This window comes from Ceratosolen solmsi, unplaced genomic scaffold (assembly GCF_000503995.2).
Source record: "Ceratosolen solmsi marchali unplaced genomic scaffold, CerSol_1.0 scaffold69, whole genome shotgun sequence".
Classification (NCBI taxonomy): domain Eukaryota; kingdom Metazoa; phylum Arthropoda; class Insecta; order Hymenoptera; family Agaonidae; genus Ceratosolen; species Ceratosolen solmsi.
Window position 1 is genome coordinate 46,918 of NW_011948464.1, and position 20,194 is coordinate 67,111.

The window sequence follows — 20,194 nt, forward strand, 5'->3', positions numbered from 1 at the left end:
CAGTATACTATGACCGGCAGTTACGCTTGATTGAGAGCGGAGTGATGTTACGAATGAGCGTCGCCTCATGGCGCGTTGCGCTTAAATGTGCATGCGGCGTCTTCAGCGCCGGCAACAGTGTCGATGCGCGTCCCTTCCAGAAATTTTCCTTTGGCGTGAGAAAACGAAGCTTCTAGAAGTTTCGAAGGCGTCCCTTTTTTGTGAGTGCTGGCAGTAAATAATATTTCAAATCGTAAACTTGCTCGGACTTGCCGAGTTTTGTTTGTAAACATCTTTCTCGAGTACCCGCCTCGGTCCGCACGTGCGGATCAGCCTAGGCGCACATGGTAGTCAGCCTTGCTGCACGCGCGGTCAGTCTAAGCGCACATGCGGTACGCCGGACTGCGTATATGACCTTTCTTTTGTTTGAAATTCATGGAACTGCTTCAATCCCGAACAGGATGCAATAGAAATTGTTAAATTATTTTATTCTAAATTTAATTATAATGAAATACTTATTTGATATATTTATTTTAACCATATTTTATTGCATTTTATGTATATATATAAACATTATGTATCTGTTTTAAATCTGTTTAAAATCTTAACTATATTTTAATTGTATACGCATTCTAAATTTTTTAATTTTTAATATTATTAATAATTTAAAAAATTTTATATGTAATTCAATACATTTTTAAATATAAATAAAAATCTTCTTATTATGAATAAAATATATATATTATATTTTATCTAAGAATAGTAACGATGTAGTTTAATAAAATAAATTTTAGAGTAATACAGTATATTCAATTTCCATTTAAAATACAGTATTAAATGATTTTAACACATTATAGATAGAAGTTAGATTCATCTATGAATGAATATTTTCTGACAACTTTGATCTTCAAATTATAAACTGTAAAAAAATTGTCTATCTATGAGAAAATGAAAAATAATAAAATGAAGTAAAAAGAAATAAGGGTTAATGCACTGTTTCAATAATTAATACGTTTGATTTTTACTGGTGTTTATTCCATTTATTTCAATTTATTTCCAAGTTGGGATAATTAACCATGATGAGATTACAAATGACCCTTATATTTCTTAATAAACATGTGGCGTTGAGATATACTTTTATTGGAGAACTGGAGGATGATCAATTCCTTATTCTCTGCATGCAACTGGTGAGATTAGGATTTACTGTGAAAAGAAATAGGTTATAATCTATTGAATATTATCACTTGAGAGATTATGATCGTTTGTTGTGCTCTGACCGAACACTACAATCTTAGTCGTGTTTCAACTCAACATGTGTTGCAGTTGCCTCTGAATAATGGGCCGTGTAAGTGAGCAGGTGCCTAAATTAGAGGTTAAAGGAAATAAAAAGCCACTGTGTGGCATCAACAGCTGATCCTTAGAGAAAATGTGCGCCACCAGTGTGGCGCGAATCGCTGATTGTTGGAGGAAATGAAAGCGAATGTGTGGCGTCAACAGCTGGTCTTGCCCTTAGAGCATGCATGAGAAGCTTCTGTAGTCGGACTATCAGCTGTCCGTGTTCAGAATAAGGTCGAGAGATGAAGAATCAGCACTAGCGATATGGACTTACTTGCAGTTGTAGTGTGATGTTCCCAGTCTCTCTTCTTTCGCTTGATGTGAAGTTCCCTTCCAATAATTGCAGCTCTTAAATTCTTTCTTGTCTCCAGCTGAAATTACAAGAATCTCAGAACCTATGCTATCTAAAGCTTGATGAGATCAACTTTAACTGTATATTGATTCATAGTCGTAGAAAGACAGTTTACTAGACTCAGCTGAACGACTTTGTCTCTGGTCCTCCTCCGTGAGAGTAAGTCGTGACTTATCCTTTCAATCAGGAGAAGAATAAGAATAGGAATAAGTGGTGGTACATTGCATTGTCCTTCTTAAATAGTTCGCTGACCCAGTTCCACTTGGGACCCCTTCTTCTTTCAGTTATCCAATCAGAGGTTGACCTTGGGCAGCACGATGGATTATGCACGCCTTCATTTCCACTTCCTTCCGGGCTCAGTCCCGAATATGCTAATCGGGAAAGTGTCGGAAGTGGGGAGCCTTTACTATTGGTCACCTCTCCCTTTCCTGGAACTTGGCAAGATGAAGAGTCCTCTTGGGCGTAGTCGATTTTCTGACGCGATCGACTTGATGCCGCGTAATTAGGAATGTAATTAGGAACAATGCAAGTATTGTCCCAAAAGGCCGAGTGCGCACATACGCCTATTGCTTGTTGTCGTACGTACGGGGTTTTGGGTCGCAGTGAAATTTAGGAAATGTTTGTACTCGATAGTTTACGTATATCTGATACTCTTTCAGAATTTACGTCTTCTTGGCAGTAAATAACGAATTAGTTTGACTACACCGGAAAAGTATGAGCACGTTTTTAGATAAGCAAGAATAAATAAGCTAACTATTCACTGGAGTTTTCCAGATGTATTGACCGTCTCAAGTAACCAGCGACCGTGGGAAGTCGTGGTAAGAAACTTTTCTCGCAATCTCGAACAAAGTGCAACAATATATGCTCTTTCAATTTTAAAAAGAATCAGATATTAATTAAAAAGATTTTCTTACTTTAATTATAAAATATATGATAAAATGAATAACAAATATAATTTAAAGAGAAGCAGCCCGTATAATATAATGTAATATAGAATACAATATAGTCACAATATAAAACCCAAATTTGTAAAATTTGAACATGCTTCTTTTACGTCAATAGTCTTCTAAATGTCTGATTTAAAAAATTAAAAGTATGAAAGGACCTTAGTAAGTCTAAAGCTAATAAAAAAAAAGAAAATATTTAAATTTCTTTCTTTAAACTGCACATAATTAATACGACAAATAGGCTGTATTGATAATTCAAGATTAAAATAAGTCGCACACAACAGTAATTAGGCTAAAAGTTTTTTCGAGATTATACCATTTATTGGATTAATAATATTAAGTGTTGTACTTTACCAAGCTTTGTTTAAATTAATGATAATTATTTCATAATGTGGCTTCATCAATCGTTATACAAGCAATACAATTTCATTAAAAGGTTTATTTTTCTATGCTAACCTAGTATAATTAAAACATTAAATTAAAAGTAAATTATATATTAAATTATATACTTTGTTAAATAAACTAATATACTGGTAAGTACAATCATTAAAAAAAGCAACTAAAATGTAAGGTTTATAATATTATAAATATTAATATTATTTAAATAAAAAAGATTAGCAAAATATTGAATTATTAAGTTTAAAATTTTATTATATTTATTCAACTTTTTCTATTATAAATATAATTTTAATATTCGTATTTTTTGTATTCATTCACATTATTTTATTATTTTGTATATATTTTTTTATAAGTGAATTTTACAGAATATATATGTATATTTATTTATGTTTAATTAAAACAATGTTTATTTCATTACTTATCCAATATCAAATATATCTAGATATATTTAATTGTATATTATATTATATTATATAAAATAGATATATTTAATTAATATAAATAATAGAAAAAGCCCATTCAATTTTAATATATAATTATATTTTTGTATGGAAAGACCATGAAACTAAAGCCTTTCAGTTTATCAATTTTTAATTAAAATCACATAGTTATAAATTATTCTTTAATTTATATATTTTCTATAAATTATATTTAAAACAAAATACTAAGAATAACGTTAAATAAAATTAATATTTTTTACAATTATTTATATGAAATATTTAAAACTATAAATCTATTTTATATCTATTCTGATCTAAATATAGTATAGCGCTCACTATATCAACTACTTTCAATATGTATTTATTATTATAATAACCTTTAAATAAATAAAATTCAAACGTTGCCGCATTGATATTCATTGCCCATATTACTACAGCTAATAAATTTCTTGTAATACAATTGTTACAATATAAAATTTTACAATATAAAGTTATTTTAAAGTAAGTTAAAAATATATAATTCAGCGTTTGGGTTTTGCTAGTGTTTGATAAAATAAGTAAAATAGTATCTTTATCAATTCTAAAAATACACGTCTTTTGAAAAACAACAAAGATACAAAGTTTTTATTGAAATTTTAAACAATATTTCTATTTAATATTAAAAATATTACTAAAAATAAGACCATTACGGTAGAAAACAAATAATTAATTTCAACGTCTGTGCTTTACAAATTTTTTTATTTTCAGAAAAAGAAATTAATGAATGTGAACAATAAAAAATATTTTAAGAAAAAACGTTTGATCAAACAGCTTTTGGAATATAATAAACTATACACAATATTTTATTTTATTTTTAAGTGTTTGAATAATTAAATAAAATAGAACAACAAAATAGTAAATATTTTAATAAAAACAGTTACATGTACTAAAGCTAACTCAAATTATCGAAGGTTCGAGCAAATCTGAGAAGTTCATGATAGCTATTAACTGAAGCACTGACCGTGTATTAACTGTACTTTTTAAATGGATTTTTGTTTGAACTATAACTACCTTTCCTTCTTTTTCAGTTTTGCATACAAAATATTCTTTCATGAGGAAGATTTTAATTCTAAAGCAGTTCGTCTTAACTGATCCTGAACTACAATTAAAATTAATAAAGCAATTCTGTGTAAAAGAGTATCTGGATACTGACTAGATTTGTGATTTATATAACATCATGTGGAAAATTCTTATCATTGAATTTCACGCGGTCTGTAAATCTTTTGGTTATTTCTCTCCCTCTCATCATCCACTCTTCTTTCTACCAATCTAACAATTTAACTATATTATTTATTACAGATTTACTAATAAATTTTATCCTTTTTCTTACTATGCAAAATTTAATTTAATTGTTTTTAGTGATACTTTTTAACGTTACAATTTATACATCTATATTCCATATTCATTTAGTGCTAGATTATGATTTTATTAAAATCTATTATTTAAAACCTCATAATTTAAAATTTTATTGATATGTTTATCGATATATTTTAAAAATATCTATTATTTTTATTTAATTTTTCATATTTGAATACATAAATAAATACCATTAACTTTTTAAAGTTAAAATTTTCTCCTTCTTTTAACTGTTTATTATCTATATAATAGTTGTACTTTTGAAAAAAATTAATATTAAAAAAAATTATTATTACTAAAATATTATTACAGTTATTAATTCGTGATTATTTATTTGAATATGTCATAAATATGATTATAATTAATTGCTCACTTATTAATGATTCACTTAAAATTATTTGAAAAGCAGTAAAATTATTTGATATAATTAATAATATAAAATAAAAGGTTTAAATATAATTTCACTCTCTATTATATTATATTATATTACAATAAATTATTATTGTTATATTTAACATTTTTAGATACGCTTAAAATAATTTAAAACTCCTAATTGCATTCTAAAATATTTTTATACTTCATTAACTTAATTTATACGTAACATTATTATATTATTAAATTCTAGAATTTTGTATATTAATAATTTAATACTGCGAATTTCAACTACTCGAAACTATTAAAATTTTATTTATTACTGACAGAAATGTTTTTATATAGCTAAATAGTTTTGATAAACCTATATAAATTATGAATTAGCCAATATAGCTCATTAAATTGCGTTAAACAAATATTTTCTATAGATTTATACTTATATTTCACAATTGATAGAATAGTTTTAGAATATTTAAATATTTTTGTATATAAATACAGTAAAAAAAAATTAATTAAAAAAAATACGTGATTCAAGATAATACTAACATAAATAACTCTTTATTTTTAATTATTAATTATAAAAAAAAATTGAATAAGTAATTATTTAAAAATAATATTGAAATCCATTATCGTAATAGTTATGACGTAACTGATAAATATTCTTTTTTTAATAATTAACATATTTATATGTAACTATTGTTACATTGTAAATATTCAAAAAACATTAATTATAATTAAAAAATGTATTTTAAGTTTATTATAAACAATAATTACATTCCTGAATATTGTTTAACTAATAAATAGATAATTTTTTTAGTTTCATTTTTCATTACTAATTATTTTCATATATGCTATTAAGAATAATACTTTTAAAAGAATTCAGACTTTGTTTGAATAAAAACAGGATAAAATCAAAGAATTATAATATAATGAAAACACTTTTTACACGGGATATTTTTATTTAATATAATACTATATTGAACAAGATATTTATATAAATAGTTAAATAATTTTGCTTAAAGCTATTCGCAAGAGGCATGGAGCTACTATTCTGTATAAATGTACTAACACAAAATTATAATAGGCTTGGGTAGATAAATTTATTTATAGAACACGAATTAAATATTTTTAATTTCATCATACGTATGATTTATGTTTTATTCACACATTAAAGAAATTTAGGAAATTCCAACTCAATTATTTTACGCAGTTATATAATCGGAAATCTTAATTAATAAGCAAACAAAATGCTTAATTACTATTACATCTACTTTGAATTATAAAAATATAGATTGAAAAATAATACATTAATATTTATTAAATTAATATCTAAAAATAATAAGTATAGAATGATATTTAATAATAAGAAACACATTTAAAAATACTAATTATTATTACACAAAATATTTCCCGATACTCCGGATTCTTACTCCGTATAATATCAATTTCATTAATATTTTAACCATGATTTCTAAGAAATAACGATTATTAGAAAATTAAAAATATTTATTTTTTTGTTATTATAATTATCATATAATATTATTAGTTTATAAATCAATTAGTATATGAATCGATAATTTATAATCTTTTGAAAATCAATAAGAATGGTTTTAACAATTAAATATATCTACAGTTATTTAAAAAATTAAAAAATAATATTTTAAACAAATATTGGTATTTTTGTGAATGTACCAATTTGATTTGGATAAATAAATTATAATGTTTTTGTTAATTTTTGTTAAATAATTATATTTAAATACAATAATTATTAATCTTAATTGCTGATATTTAATACTAATGTATAAACTTAGAAAATCTATTAGCAATATTGACTATAGTTAAAAATAACCCATATTTTAATGCAAAACTGGTTGGTATTTTCATTCATAGATAGGTGTTATTATTGCACAAAACTATGAAGTATCAGATATACAATGTAGTAGAGCCAATTCATCCATAGATTTACTTACTGCGAAAATTAAGCGTCCAAATGGTTTTCGCGGAGATCCCCTTTTTGCGGACGATAGAACTGCCGATCCGCTTCTTGATATTCAATGCCAAATTAGACCTGACATAAATGATCCACAAGAAGATAATTATTTTCTGAAAGTAACGGATTTTACTCGCTGTGGAATAATTAAACGAAATGTGAGCGGTAACATCCTTATACATTTTATTTGTTATAGCAGTTTTTATTTACTAGTGATCTTTTTTACATGGAAATGAAAATATTAATATTTTTCTTATCTTTATATACAATATTCTTAAATAATTTTTAATATTTAGTGTGTATATTGTAGACAAACATAAAAAATATAAAATTTCTATATTCGTAATTCATAATTCTTTTATTTAATTCTCTGTTAAACGCGTACGTGCACAAAAAAGTTTAATTTATTATTATATATATAAATTATTTATTATATATATAGTATATTTATATAATAAATAAATATATATATATATACATGTATAGAAAGAGAGAGATGTTTATTTACACATACTAACAATTTTATTTTATTTTAATTATATACAATTAATTCATAAGATTGTATAAATTCTGAGTAGGGTTTCATACATATAAGAATATGGTTTCCAACATTCCCTGGTGTTGTCATGCTTGCTGATCAAGAATTGATATTAATGTGCCGTCCACCAGAACCAACACTCCTACGCCATAAAGCTGCAGGATTTGCCGGAACATTGTGAGTACTACTACAATTTTAACTCTTTCATTATGTATAAATACTATTAAAACACAAAGAAAGAAAATTATCTTTTACATATATTATATTTATCGAATATGTATTAAATATTCGCTTTTAAATATTTTTCTTTCTTCAATAAAATAAAAATACTTTTTTTATTTAGATTTATAAATATTATAAAATTATAAAAAAAATAATAATTGAAGAGAAGATGAAGTAATAAAAATATTAATTTAGCCCACATGGTGCAAGAGTGTCAGGTATTGTAGAAGAAACCCCAGGACATCTAGAGTATGAAGTAGCACTATACCGTGAAGCAAATGATAACATATCAGACACATCTACCAGTTTTGTTATGTCTCAAGCAGTGGATCAAGCAGTACCAATTGGCACAAAATTGCAATTACGCACACGCATTAATCCTGAAAGTGCTTGGAGTTACATAAAACTTCTCGAAGTCACAGTTAGTCCGGACCCAAATCAACCCCATGCATTAGGTAGTGTCATTTTGGTCGAAGATGGATGTAGAAACCGTGATTTTGCTTCCATTATACCTCATCAGCCGTCACGCTATCATGGTAAAAATAATGAAATTTTCCTTGATTTTGAGGCTTTTCTCTTGAGCTCGATAAGGGATAAGTCCACTCTTTGGATCCACTCGCAAATCAAAGCCTGTATGGAAGCCCAAGATTGTCAACCGGTATTTTTTTTATACTATTTTTATTTTTTCAACTATTTGTTCATATTATGTAACAACATTGATATTTTAATTTTATATATAATTATAATATACAAAAACGTTAAATGTTGATATTTGAAAATATTAACTTCTTACATGATACATTATTATTTAAACAAATTTATTTTAAAACTATTATATGGATAGCAATTTATTTTTATTTTGCAGGACTTTTGTTTTGACCTTTTTGAACCATCAGGTCATGGAAAAAGAAGAAAGAGAATAATACAAACTCAAGATAATATTACAAAGTATTATCCAAACATACAGCAAATAAAATATAATAACTCAATGCCCACAACAGAATTTAAAGAATACATTAAATACACTGTTACTATGACAGATAGTAAGTATGAAATGAGATCTTATAGTATTAATAACTAAAACTTATAAAATTAAATAATTAAATAGTTATATTTAATATGGATAAACAAATATTTGATTATAGTATTTTTTAAAATGAATACAATGGTATAAAAGAAAAAGCCTCTTATCAGGTTCTAATACAATAACATTAAATGATCAATTTTCAGATTTACATGACAGAGTTACATCCAACATGGAAGGTAACTGTGAAAATTTCTTATATGTAGCAACTGGGCTTGGCAGCTTACTTATCTTACTGGCATTAATGTTGTGCTATTTAACATTCCGACTTCACAACTTAAATATTTTAATACCTGCACAAAATAAATCAATTAATAATATCATGACAGATCAAACAAGGAAGTATGATGCAAATCAGAATTACTCAGGTCGCATAACATTACAATAATTCTTTTACACACATAGAAAAAGAAATTTAATTAAATTTAATATTACAATAAATATAATACTAATTTTAATATTAACTATTTAATTCTCTAATAAATATAAACAGTAATTAAATTAATAAATGATAAAATATATAAAATAAAATGTTAAATGTAGAATACAAATTTTTCATTTAATCTATTGAATCTGAACCAATCTTTTACATTTTAATATATAATTTATTGTCATTGATTCTACCAAATAAACTTAATATATAAAATTCATTCCATTTATTTTGCAATAAAATGATGTACATTCCAAGAAACTTATTACAGTATAAACAAAGATTTATTTTTACTGTGGTATCTAAGAAAGATATCTAAAAAAGTAAAAAAAAACTATGTAAAATAATCCTGAAAAAATAAGTAATAGTAAAGTATCGAATCAAACTTAACAATGTATAACAGTATTAAGAAAAATGTTCTTTAATCTAATTGTAAAAATCTAAAACATCACATAAAGTAAACTGATTTAAAAATTAGTTTTAGTTAATATAGAGAGGAATTAACTAATGATATACATAATACGGTTATTTGATTAATTATTTTAATTTATTTAAAAAGTATAATTATTAAAACAACTTATTTTTTATTTTCAAAATGGTTTCATTCATATATTTTATTATATTATTAATGAATATTAATTATTTATAAAAATTATATTTCAAATAATGTACTATAATTCAGTTAAAAATTTATATTTACATTTTATTTACTTATATATTAATTATATATATATATATATATATATTATATATATATATATATATTATGTGTATATTAAATAAATTTAATATATATATATATATATATATGTGCGTGTGTGTGTGTTTATAATTTGTTTTTCTTTTTGATTAATTAATAATTTTTTATAGTTTATAGACGTTGTAAGTAGTATAATTTCAATTTAAGTTTCATGAATGGCATTTTTTATTTTATTAATTTATCATTAATTAATTATTGCAATATATGAATTATTATAAATTGTATTTTAAAACTTCTATATCAATTTTACAGATATAACAGAATAATAAAACAAAAACAAATATATTTGTAAAATATTCAAACTCTTTAATTTAATAATATGACGTGTCAAAAATATATAAAATTTAAATAATTGAAAAAAAGAAATTTATAATTCGAATGTAATTAATAAGAGTATATTTTATAACAAAAATAATCTTAAATATATATGAAAATATTAAAAAAATTATTTTAAACATATTAAAAATATATCAAAAGTATTCAATATGAATATTTTTCATCAATTAAATTATTATATAATCTATTACAATTTATTATATAATTTTATTCAAACAAAAATAAATTTAATTTACTTTAAAAACCTTAGTTTTTGCAATGAATATTTATTACTTGTTTTAAATAATATTAAAGTTATTTATATTAACTAAATTATATTAAAATTAACTATATTATGTACATAAAAATATTTATAGCATAAACTTGTAAATTTGTATACTTGTAATTTCAAGAAATATTTTTTTTATTTTTAATACTTGAAAGTATATATATCTTTTGTTTTAAATTTCAAATTTTAAAGTATTTGTTCAAAAACTTATATATTAAAAATAATGTTATTTTAAATTTTGTCACATTAACCGATAACTCTCTGGTTTACTAAAATTTAATTTTCTTAAGTTATCACATGTTTCACATTTATTAATCTAATTATCTTTAAGTGATATGTGCTCTTATTTTCTTAACTTTGTCAGTAACAAAAGCTATTCAATCCACTGCGTTCTTAGTTTGTGAATAATACTATTTTGTACGCAACATTTATTGCACCATGTCAATATAATATTAACCACTCAATATTCATTATCTGAATTGAATTACAATTATTTAATTTATTTTAATTTTTATTTTAATAAGCAATTATCGAAAGGAAAACTGTATTCGTGTATTTCATCAGCTCATTTTCTGATTTGCTGAATTCTTTGATTCGGCAAATCAATTACTATTGTTAGTGAGATACTGACAAAATTAGAAAATTAAGCAAGTGTTAGTTTGTAATTTCTAAATTTTAATACAATTGAACATATTTAATTAAAAATTTGATATATACATTTCTAACCACATAATAACATAAAATAGCAAAAGAATACAAATACTAAACTACAAAATAATAAAAAAAAAAATATTAATTTGACCAAGTACGGAAATGTCCATTAAACCGAAAGGAATAAACATGTTAAATGACATATAAGCATAAAAAAACTTAAAATTACGATGAACTTATTGGCATATAGTATATATGAGAAGCGATTAATCTTGAATCATGGTCATTTAAATATAATTTCGTTTTTTTCTTTCGCCACAAGTTTGAGTTCAATTTGCAATGAAAGCAACTTATATAGGTTTTAATAGTTTGAACCATGAGTTAACAATAGTACAACTTTCGTAAAAGTCACATAGATGTAGCTTTTTAATTAATCCAACATTGTATGAAATTCAGATTAATGCACATTAAGGGATTCATTTCATGCTCTGTAGAGAAACAACACAAAATACAAATCTATGTACACTACCGATATCCAAATATATTTATATCACACGCAATTTTCACACATTGATAGGTCAGCGGCTTTCTAATATTGTTATAAAAGTATATTATTCATTGGCTAATATTAAATTTTAATATTACTGTTAAATATTCAATTCTCAAACATTTATTTTGAGATATTTAGAAAAATATTAATAATTATTATGAAATAAAATATTAAACACAATTAATTGTGTACTTTTGAGTTTGAACTAAATAAAACAATATTCTATAGTTATAAATTTATTATTAATTAATACTTATATACTAAATAAATAAATATAAATATAATATATAATAAATAAATACTAAATAAATTTATATAAATTTCTTACTGTTATTTTAAAACAATTAAATTGTATTAGAAATGATTTGAATATAACTTATAATAAATAAAATTAATATTTGTATGACAAGTAATACTAAAATTAATTGGTATTATTTTTTAATCGATTTTATAATTGTTTTTAAATTAAAATTTCTTTAAATGAATAAAAGTACATCGAATTTTGTATATTAGGCATGAAATGTTTATCAATTATTATATGTTCAAATTGAATATGTTAATAAATTAACATTTCAATAACATTTTTAATATATCAAATAATAAATTAGGATATTATTTATTAAATTTAATATATTTATATTTCACGTTTTTCTAATCATACATTTTACAAAAATTAATTTTACTACACAAAACTATACCTAAAATATTAACAATTTACATAGCTATATAGCTATAAGAAAACCAATTTATTTGTAATTGACATAGTTTTCACAATAATATATATATATATATATATATATATATATATATAATGAACCCATTTAAACAAATATCTGTATATAAGTATAAACTTAAAATACTTATTTATTAGTTCAGTTTTATATATAAATTTATATTTTTAAACATATATTTTGTATTTTACATCATTATTTTTATTTTTACTTAATGAAAATGTATTCAGTGTTTAACATTATAATCTTCAACAAAATAAAGATAAAATTTAAAAAATATATATATTAATTATATATCGTATAATTTACAATCAGTACCATTGTATTTATAAGCACTTGGTGAAACGGCACACTTTCACATCCATTAATGAAAAGCAATAAATTAAATAAATAACTGAAGTTAAAACAACTTATGTGCTCTGCACATATTTACAAAAATCAATAGTATTTGCTTATCCTCATAGTTTGCACCTGTACCAAATTATTAGAGATTCTAACCTGAATCTAAATATTAAAAATCTTTCGATTTATCACATTTTTATATATTAGATTATATATGTAATATATAATATGTAATATATAATATATGTATTATATAGAATATATATGTAACAGTTTATATTAGATAGTACAGCAACCATTTATAATAAATGAAAACTGATTAAATAAGTATTCAAAATTTAATTAATTTTCATATAGAATCAAATATTAAAAAAAAATTAATTGATAAAAAGTAATTTCACAAATAATTGTTTTGCAAGAATACTAATGAAAAGTGAATAAAATCATGCATTAACACTAACTAAATACTAAAGATATAATAAAGATTAAAAAATCAAATTTGAAAATTATCTTACATTATGAATTTGTATAAATTTTAATCAAATCAACATAATTGTATAATTTCATGTAATTTAAGAATTAGAATACAAGTATGTAAATTAACGTTGTCCTAGTTTTTAGATAAGTTGTATAAATTTTTTTTTATTATATAAATATTTTCAAATAAAACTCGTTGATACAGACATATATATGTCAATAAATTATTTACATTAATAGTACCATGTTTTTCAACTACAAATTATTCCGTTTTCGCAATTTGCATTTCAACAAAAGCTTTAAGATGCAATGTAAGATGCAATTTCCTTTCTTTCCTTTTTTGAATTCCTATCTTCGTATTCCAATCTGTAATTATAAACTCTGTCAACATGTTATATTACTTATCTATAAGCTATTTCATTCCTGTATTTTTATTAAAATACTTCTTTTCATTTATGTATAATAAATTATAAAATATACCAAAAAAGGAACAATTTCACTTCTATACAATATAGTAATCTTCCTTTTATTATTTATTTACAAAATATCTCCCAGATTTATGAATTTCATGATTTTGACTTGTAATAATTACAATATATTATTAATTTTATAAAACAAGAATAATTTAATAAATTAAAATAAAATTAAGTACAATATGAATATCAATTTGAAAATATATTATATAAACTAAATTATAAATATTAAAATTAAAAATCTTCACAGATAAAATATAATTTTAATAATACATAGAAAATTTGATATACACAAATTAAGATAAAGTACAAACATTCAAAGTTAAAAAATTATATCTATTATAGTTAAAAAAGATAATATATAAATTTCTATTAATGTTGTTGGTTATTCAAGTTTTTCATAATTGCTTATTAAAAATATAAGCAAATATTAAATAATATCATAACTCATTAATTAAGTTAAACTTTTGTATTTCAAAATATATTTAAACGAATAAAAATTTTAAATTTCAAAAAATAGTTACACGAAGACAATAAATGTAATTAAGAAATATAATTTATTATATTTAAATTATTAATATAATAGATATAATTTTTTTATGAAAAATATATTAAGTGCATACATTACATTTAGCATACATGTAATTAACATACATACATTATATTTAATACATATTTAAAATTAGACAAATTTAATATTAAAATAATTAAAAACTTATAAAATTAATAATCTAAATAAAGATTTAATTGAGATAATTACATTTATATATAAAAAGACTTAAAAATGTTAAAATATTGTATAATATAAATTATAGTATTAAAAAATAAAATAATATTCACTTTATAATTATTATAAATTTGACTTTAGAACACTATAAATGAATAAAATAATAAAATTTATTAATATTATCTTTTATTTGTACATATAATAAGTTAATATTAGTAAAATTGGATTGTAAATTCATTTTTAAATAAAACATTTTTTATTTGATACTATAGAATTTATTATACCTGTGTAGGATTATCCGCTCAACAATTTTTTCTGTTGTCATATCATTACTACTATTTAATAATTTAAATTTATTTTGTCTTTTAGGTTCTGCATAAGGATCTGCTCCATTTTCACAAGGCATTATTCGAGTTTGTCCATGACATACAACTGCCACATTGAAATGTTCCATTAGTTCTTTAGTAACTTCATAGGGAGCTCCTATTACAACTTCATTCACATACTAAAAAGAGTGATTTTTTACACAAATTACTTAAAATTTTTATAATCCATTTCATTACATTACTTAATTTTCAAATAATTTTATTTATTATAAATATTGAAATATTTAATACTTACTTTGCATGCTAACACACTAAGAACTCTTTCATGAAGATTCATTATTGGATAATTTCCATATTTATATCGATTAACAGCAGGATCTGTATGTAAACCAACAATTAAGTAATCTCCTTCTTTTTTAGCAACTTCTAAAAAATCTAAATGTCCAACATGAAATAAATCAAAGGCACCAGCAACATAAACAATTTTATCATTCAATTGAGGACTTTTTCCATCGCTAAATTGTATAATTTTCTGTGTTGTAGGTAAAAACTGTGAACATCCAGTCCATGGACTACGTGCTTGTCTGTCTTGTCCCATACTTTTACTAGGTTCTCTATCTACACTATATTCACTTTCACCCTGTCTAAAATGTTGTCTTGTCATTAATAACATACGTCCCACAAGATCAGTTGTTGAAACTCCAGCTGTTCTTTGAACTTCACTAAATTAAAATAAAAAAGTATTAAATAATAGTCTAAAAGTATTTATATAAAAAGATTAATTATATTTAATATAATATATAAAAAGGTAAAAACTTACTATTAATTATGAACGGTTAATGTTATAAAATTCCATAAATACTTACCCATACCGCCCAGCATCTTTAACAAGATGATATGTATCAATACCATCTGCTGTCATTGTAATATCATCACCGTGGACACAGAAATCACAACTATATTTATCCAATGTTTCTAATGTTGTTACATAAGGTGCACCTTCTACAACTTCATCCACCCATTTAATACCTCGAACCATTTTGTATCTATAAATTATGACTAAATTATATTTTATACATTGCTAATTAATATTTTCTTAAGAATAGTTTTATTTATGTCAAAATTTTAATATCGACACTTAAAATATAAGTATTAAAAATAAATCACACTATAATGAATATAAAAATGTATACCTTTCTTCTTGTGTGAAAACAGGCGGTCCCTTATGCTTAGTAATTTCTTTATCGGTATGAACTCCCACAACAAGATAATCACCAAGAGCTTTTGCTTGGCGCAAAGAATTTGCATGACCAAAATGAACCATATCGTAACTATAGAGGCAAAATTTGATTAATATCTAAAATTCATATTTTATGATCTATTTTTTTTTTGTTTATAATTAAAAATATTAAAAAAAAAGAAGTTGATACAGCTTGAAAAAATTGATTATTTAATTTTGGATTTACAATAAAAGTAATATATTCAATTTTTAATATTTGCACATTAAAAAAATTTTTTAATTATATTTATACAAAAACAAAATAAATATAACGTACTTAAAGTAATTGAAATAGAAACATTTAATGAATAATATATATATATATATATATATATATATATAATAATGATGCATATGTCTGGTTAATAATCTAATAATTAATAAAGAACCTTATTATCGAATTTACCATCCATCACACCAAACACGAATTTCTTTCCGTTCTTTTGACATTACCTAAACAAAAACAAAAATATATTTCAATAGATACAAATTTATTTAAAAAAAGATATAAAATAATTTGTTGTTAAAAAAATTGAATAAATTTAAATATAATGTAAACACTAATTCAAAAAGTAGAATTGAATAAAAGGATAAAAATATAAGTAAAAGCATATATAACTCATCCAAAATTCTATTACAATTAACGAACACACTATTATATCCATATAACATAATATGACAAGTCTCGAGGAAAAAATTTAGCTACCACGAAATAAATTACAATCGTTACAGGAGTACGAACTTTCAATTTTTATATAAATAAAAATAAAAAAATTAAATAAATGTAATATATTATTAAAAATTTTGATAAATATTTATCTTATTGACTATCATAATTATTAAGCTAATTCATTATTTAAAAATTCCACTTTAATAATTGACCAGTCATTGAATTTGGTTCTTTAGTATTTACAATAAAAATTCTATCATTTCTTGTACAAAATTCGCATTTTTATTAGAAGTCCATAAAATTTAATAATCATTGTTTTATTACATGAAAAACATATTTTAATATTTCATAAAAGTTGAGTTTCATATTATTTAGAAAAAATTTAATTAATTATTATCTGAGTAAAATAAAATGTTGAGAATGAAATAATTGAATGTCGTTTATAAAAAATAAAAATTTAAAAACTATATAAAATGAAGTTTTAAATATTTTTACAAAAAATAATGATTGTATTATTTATTATATAGATATAGTAGACGGTATAAGAATTCAATTACGGTGTTGATAATTCAATTATATGATTATACATTTTAGATATTAATCGAGAAGGTTCATAATTTATATTATATAAATAAATATATTATAATATATTAAATATATATATATATATCATCTACTCAAATTAAGAATAAATTATGAACCTTCTCGATTAATAATCTAAAATGTATAATCATATAATTGAATTATCAACACCGTAATTGAATTCTTATATCGTCTACTTTCATTATTTCGTCAAACATAATAGTGTGGTTCACGGAACTAAAAAGAAGGGGGATAAAATACTTTGAACTTCATTTAAGATACACCAAAAAATGTATTCTTAATTCAATTATTCCATAAAATAATTGTTGTTGGTTGAGATTGCTACTTCATGAAAATAATAAGATTAGGAAAAAATAAGGGATGAATTTAGATTGTTGTACACCAAATACTGTAATTATAATGGATTACCATATATTTTATCCATTAAAATTATAGAATAATTAGTGACTAGAAGTAGTGAGAGTGAAATTGAACTCGGACTTCTAACTCAAATCGTAACAAATTGAAATCGAAACTACAATATTCATTCTAAAAGCATTAAAATCTACAATTGTTTCTTATCTAATGATATTTAATTCAAATATTGTCTAATTCTTTTCACTATTTCATCGCGTTAACATTCCAAATTCACATAATATAGAATATATTGTTTTAATTTTATTTTAAACGAAAATTAACTCTATCATGTTTATATGATAATATATCTCTTTGTTTATCTACGATTGCTTTTTCAATATATGTATTTAAATTATCATATTAAATTAAATAAAATCTTAGTTATTAATATAGAATATTATGAATTATAACATTAAGATTATTTTATTGTTTTATAATTAATATAATATAAATTATTTAAAATATATGTTTTAGAAAATAATTAAAAATAAAACTCTGTTTTATAGAATACTATATCAATTTTAAAATCCTTTTGCACACGATACTATCTTTTTTTTAAACATTTAATTATTAAAGCTATTTACAAACGTGTTTGCTGGTTATACACTATGACTATTGTGAAATTGTAATTTATTTTATTATAGTAGATGTCATTATTTACTTAAAAATAGTACAATTGAATATTAATACACTGTGACTTAAATTATTGTTTATAGGCTAAATAACTTTTACTATCTTAGCCATAGTTTTTGCTTATATGTACGATTATTTTCTTGTCAATATGTACAAAATATATTCGCTATTCCGGCTCGTTTTATCAAGACCGGTTCAAGGGATACAAATTGATGCCGTTGACAAGTCAGAGACCACGGGATGTTGTGTGATAGCGATGTAAGGTCAAAGTGGAAGGGATATTATAATAAATTTAATGTAAATATATCTGGTTTGTATGCTGTTTATTCTATTATTGTCCAATTACAGGGCGTTGACTGGTATTACTGTTATCAATTGTTCAAGTCTTGTTGGGGATAATTGCGTTTGCTGTGGCAAACATACACTCATATACTGCAGCGTGATGGTTCGAATATGAGCGCTGAATGACGCGAAGATTGGTTCGTCGACACTCGCGCTGTTCGTGTGAGCACGTGCTTAGTTGAGGTTATGGATGGTAATGTGGACGCAACATACGCAACGGTTGTTAGTTGAGATTATACTCGGGTCGTAGCAAGCGTACCATACTCCTTGGTATTGGCGTACTACATTAGTTGTCCTTGGGAAATAAGAATTGGTAGGGTTCTTACATCGTGAAAGAAACTTCTACGTGTTGCGTCTGCTAGTAAGCAATGAGTGGCGCGAAGAGTAGATTCATCAGCGCCGGACTCGAGCTAAGGTGAGGGTAGATCGGCAAGGTTCGCATAAATTGGCGCGAAGTCTTGGAGACGAATGCTGTATGTTATTTCGTACCGAGTTCTCCTTTGAGAGGGCCTCAATTCCTTATGGATGCTCGATTATGACTTTATATTCTGAATCTTATATGTTAGTTTTGATTATTGAAGTAGTTGATACTACTTACGAAGACTAATCGTAGACTCAGTCGAGAGACTTTTCTGCTCCTGCTTTGATGAGGACTTCAACTGGTAAATGTTCAATAGACTCTAATAACTGCTTTGTACGTCTCCTTTCTTGGAGGACGTGTTACGTATGGTCTTTACTTACGCGTAGGAAATTTACTTCCTAATTGACTAAGAACTCTATCGAGAGTAATTAAATCTCGAAATTGTCTCTCTTAAATACATTACTGACAATGGTTTTCACCTGGGATCCCTTCTCCGTTTTTGTGTCCAATCAGAGCGCGGGTGTTGGGCAGCATGAGTCAGCATGCACGCCTCTTTTCCCACTTTTAGACTTGCACTCCCAGACAACGTTCCAACCTAATGGTCAACTGCCTAATTACTACAAACTCAACAATTCTCACTACAATCAGTAACACCATCACTGTAACAACTGCTTAAATAAAGGTCACTAAAACCAATTGTGTTTACTCTCAATTGATGCATTACCCCCCCCCACCATTACACCGGTGGTACGGTCTAATCCACCCACCGTGATCTGTGAACATACT

At 23.7% G+C, this 20,194-nt stretch overlaps 2 protein-coding genes across 3 annotated transcripts in view; one reads left to right on the plus strand and one right to left on the minus strand.

The window, feature by feature from the left end:
- The window catches only part of LOC105366944 (uncharacterized), a 20,134-nt gene extending 10,658 nt beyond the window's left edge, over positions 1-9,476 (plus strand). The window contains exons 2-6 of one of the 2 annotated variants that reach the window (XM_011505556.1): positions 7,180-7,367; positions 7,788-7,924; positions 8,165-8,627; positions 8,835-9,012; positions 9,200-9,476. In XM_011505556.1, coding sequence (XP_011503858.1) covers positions 7,180-7,367; positions 7,788-7,924; positions 8,165-8,627; positions 8,835-9,012; positions 9,200-9,441 — 1,208 coding nt within the window. In that variant the 3' untranslated portion in view covers positions 9,442-9,476. Of the gene's footprint in view, positions 1-7,109; positions 7,368-7,787; positions 7,925-8,164; positions 8,628-8,834; positions 9,013-9,199 lie in introns of both variants that reach the window. The other variant, XM_011505555.1, reaches the window with a different exon arrangement.
- A 4,421-nt stretch (positions 9,477-13,897) lies between these two features.
- On the minus strand, positions 13,898-17,262 carry Pect (phosphoethanolamine cytidylyltransferase). Its single transcript, XM_011505563.1, has 7 exons — positions 17,232-17,262; positions 16,810-16,856; positions 16,318-16,455; positions 15,991-16,170; positions 15,420-15,846; positions 15,083-15,303; positions 13,898-13,964 (listed from the first exon to the last, which is right to left on the minus strand). The coding sequence occupies exons 1-7, from the start codon at positions 17,235-17,237 to the stop codon at positions 13,898-13,900; spliced, it is 1,086 nt and encodes a 361-aa protein (XP_011503865.1). The 5' UTR covers positions 17,238-17,262.
- Between the last annotated feature and the right edge of the window lie 2,932 nt (positions 17,263-20,194).

Bases quoted from the DNA above. Each gene is read 5' to 3' on its own strand.
- Pect (XM_011505563.1), bottom strand. The intron at 15,847-15,990 runs GTAAGTATTTAT...ATTTTAATTTAG, and splicing joins AAAGATGCTGGGCGGTATGG to TGAAGTTCAAAGAACAGCTG. The intron at 13,965-15,082 runs GTATAATAAATT...TTATAATTACAG, and splicing joins GAGCGGATAATCCTACACAG to ATTGGAATACGAAGATAGGA.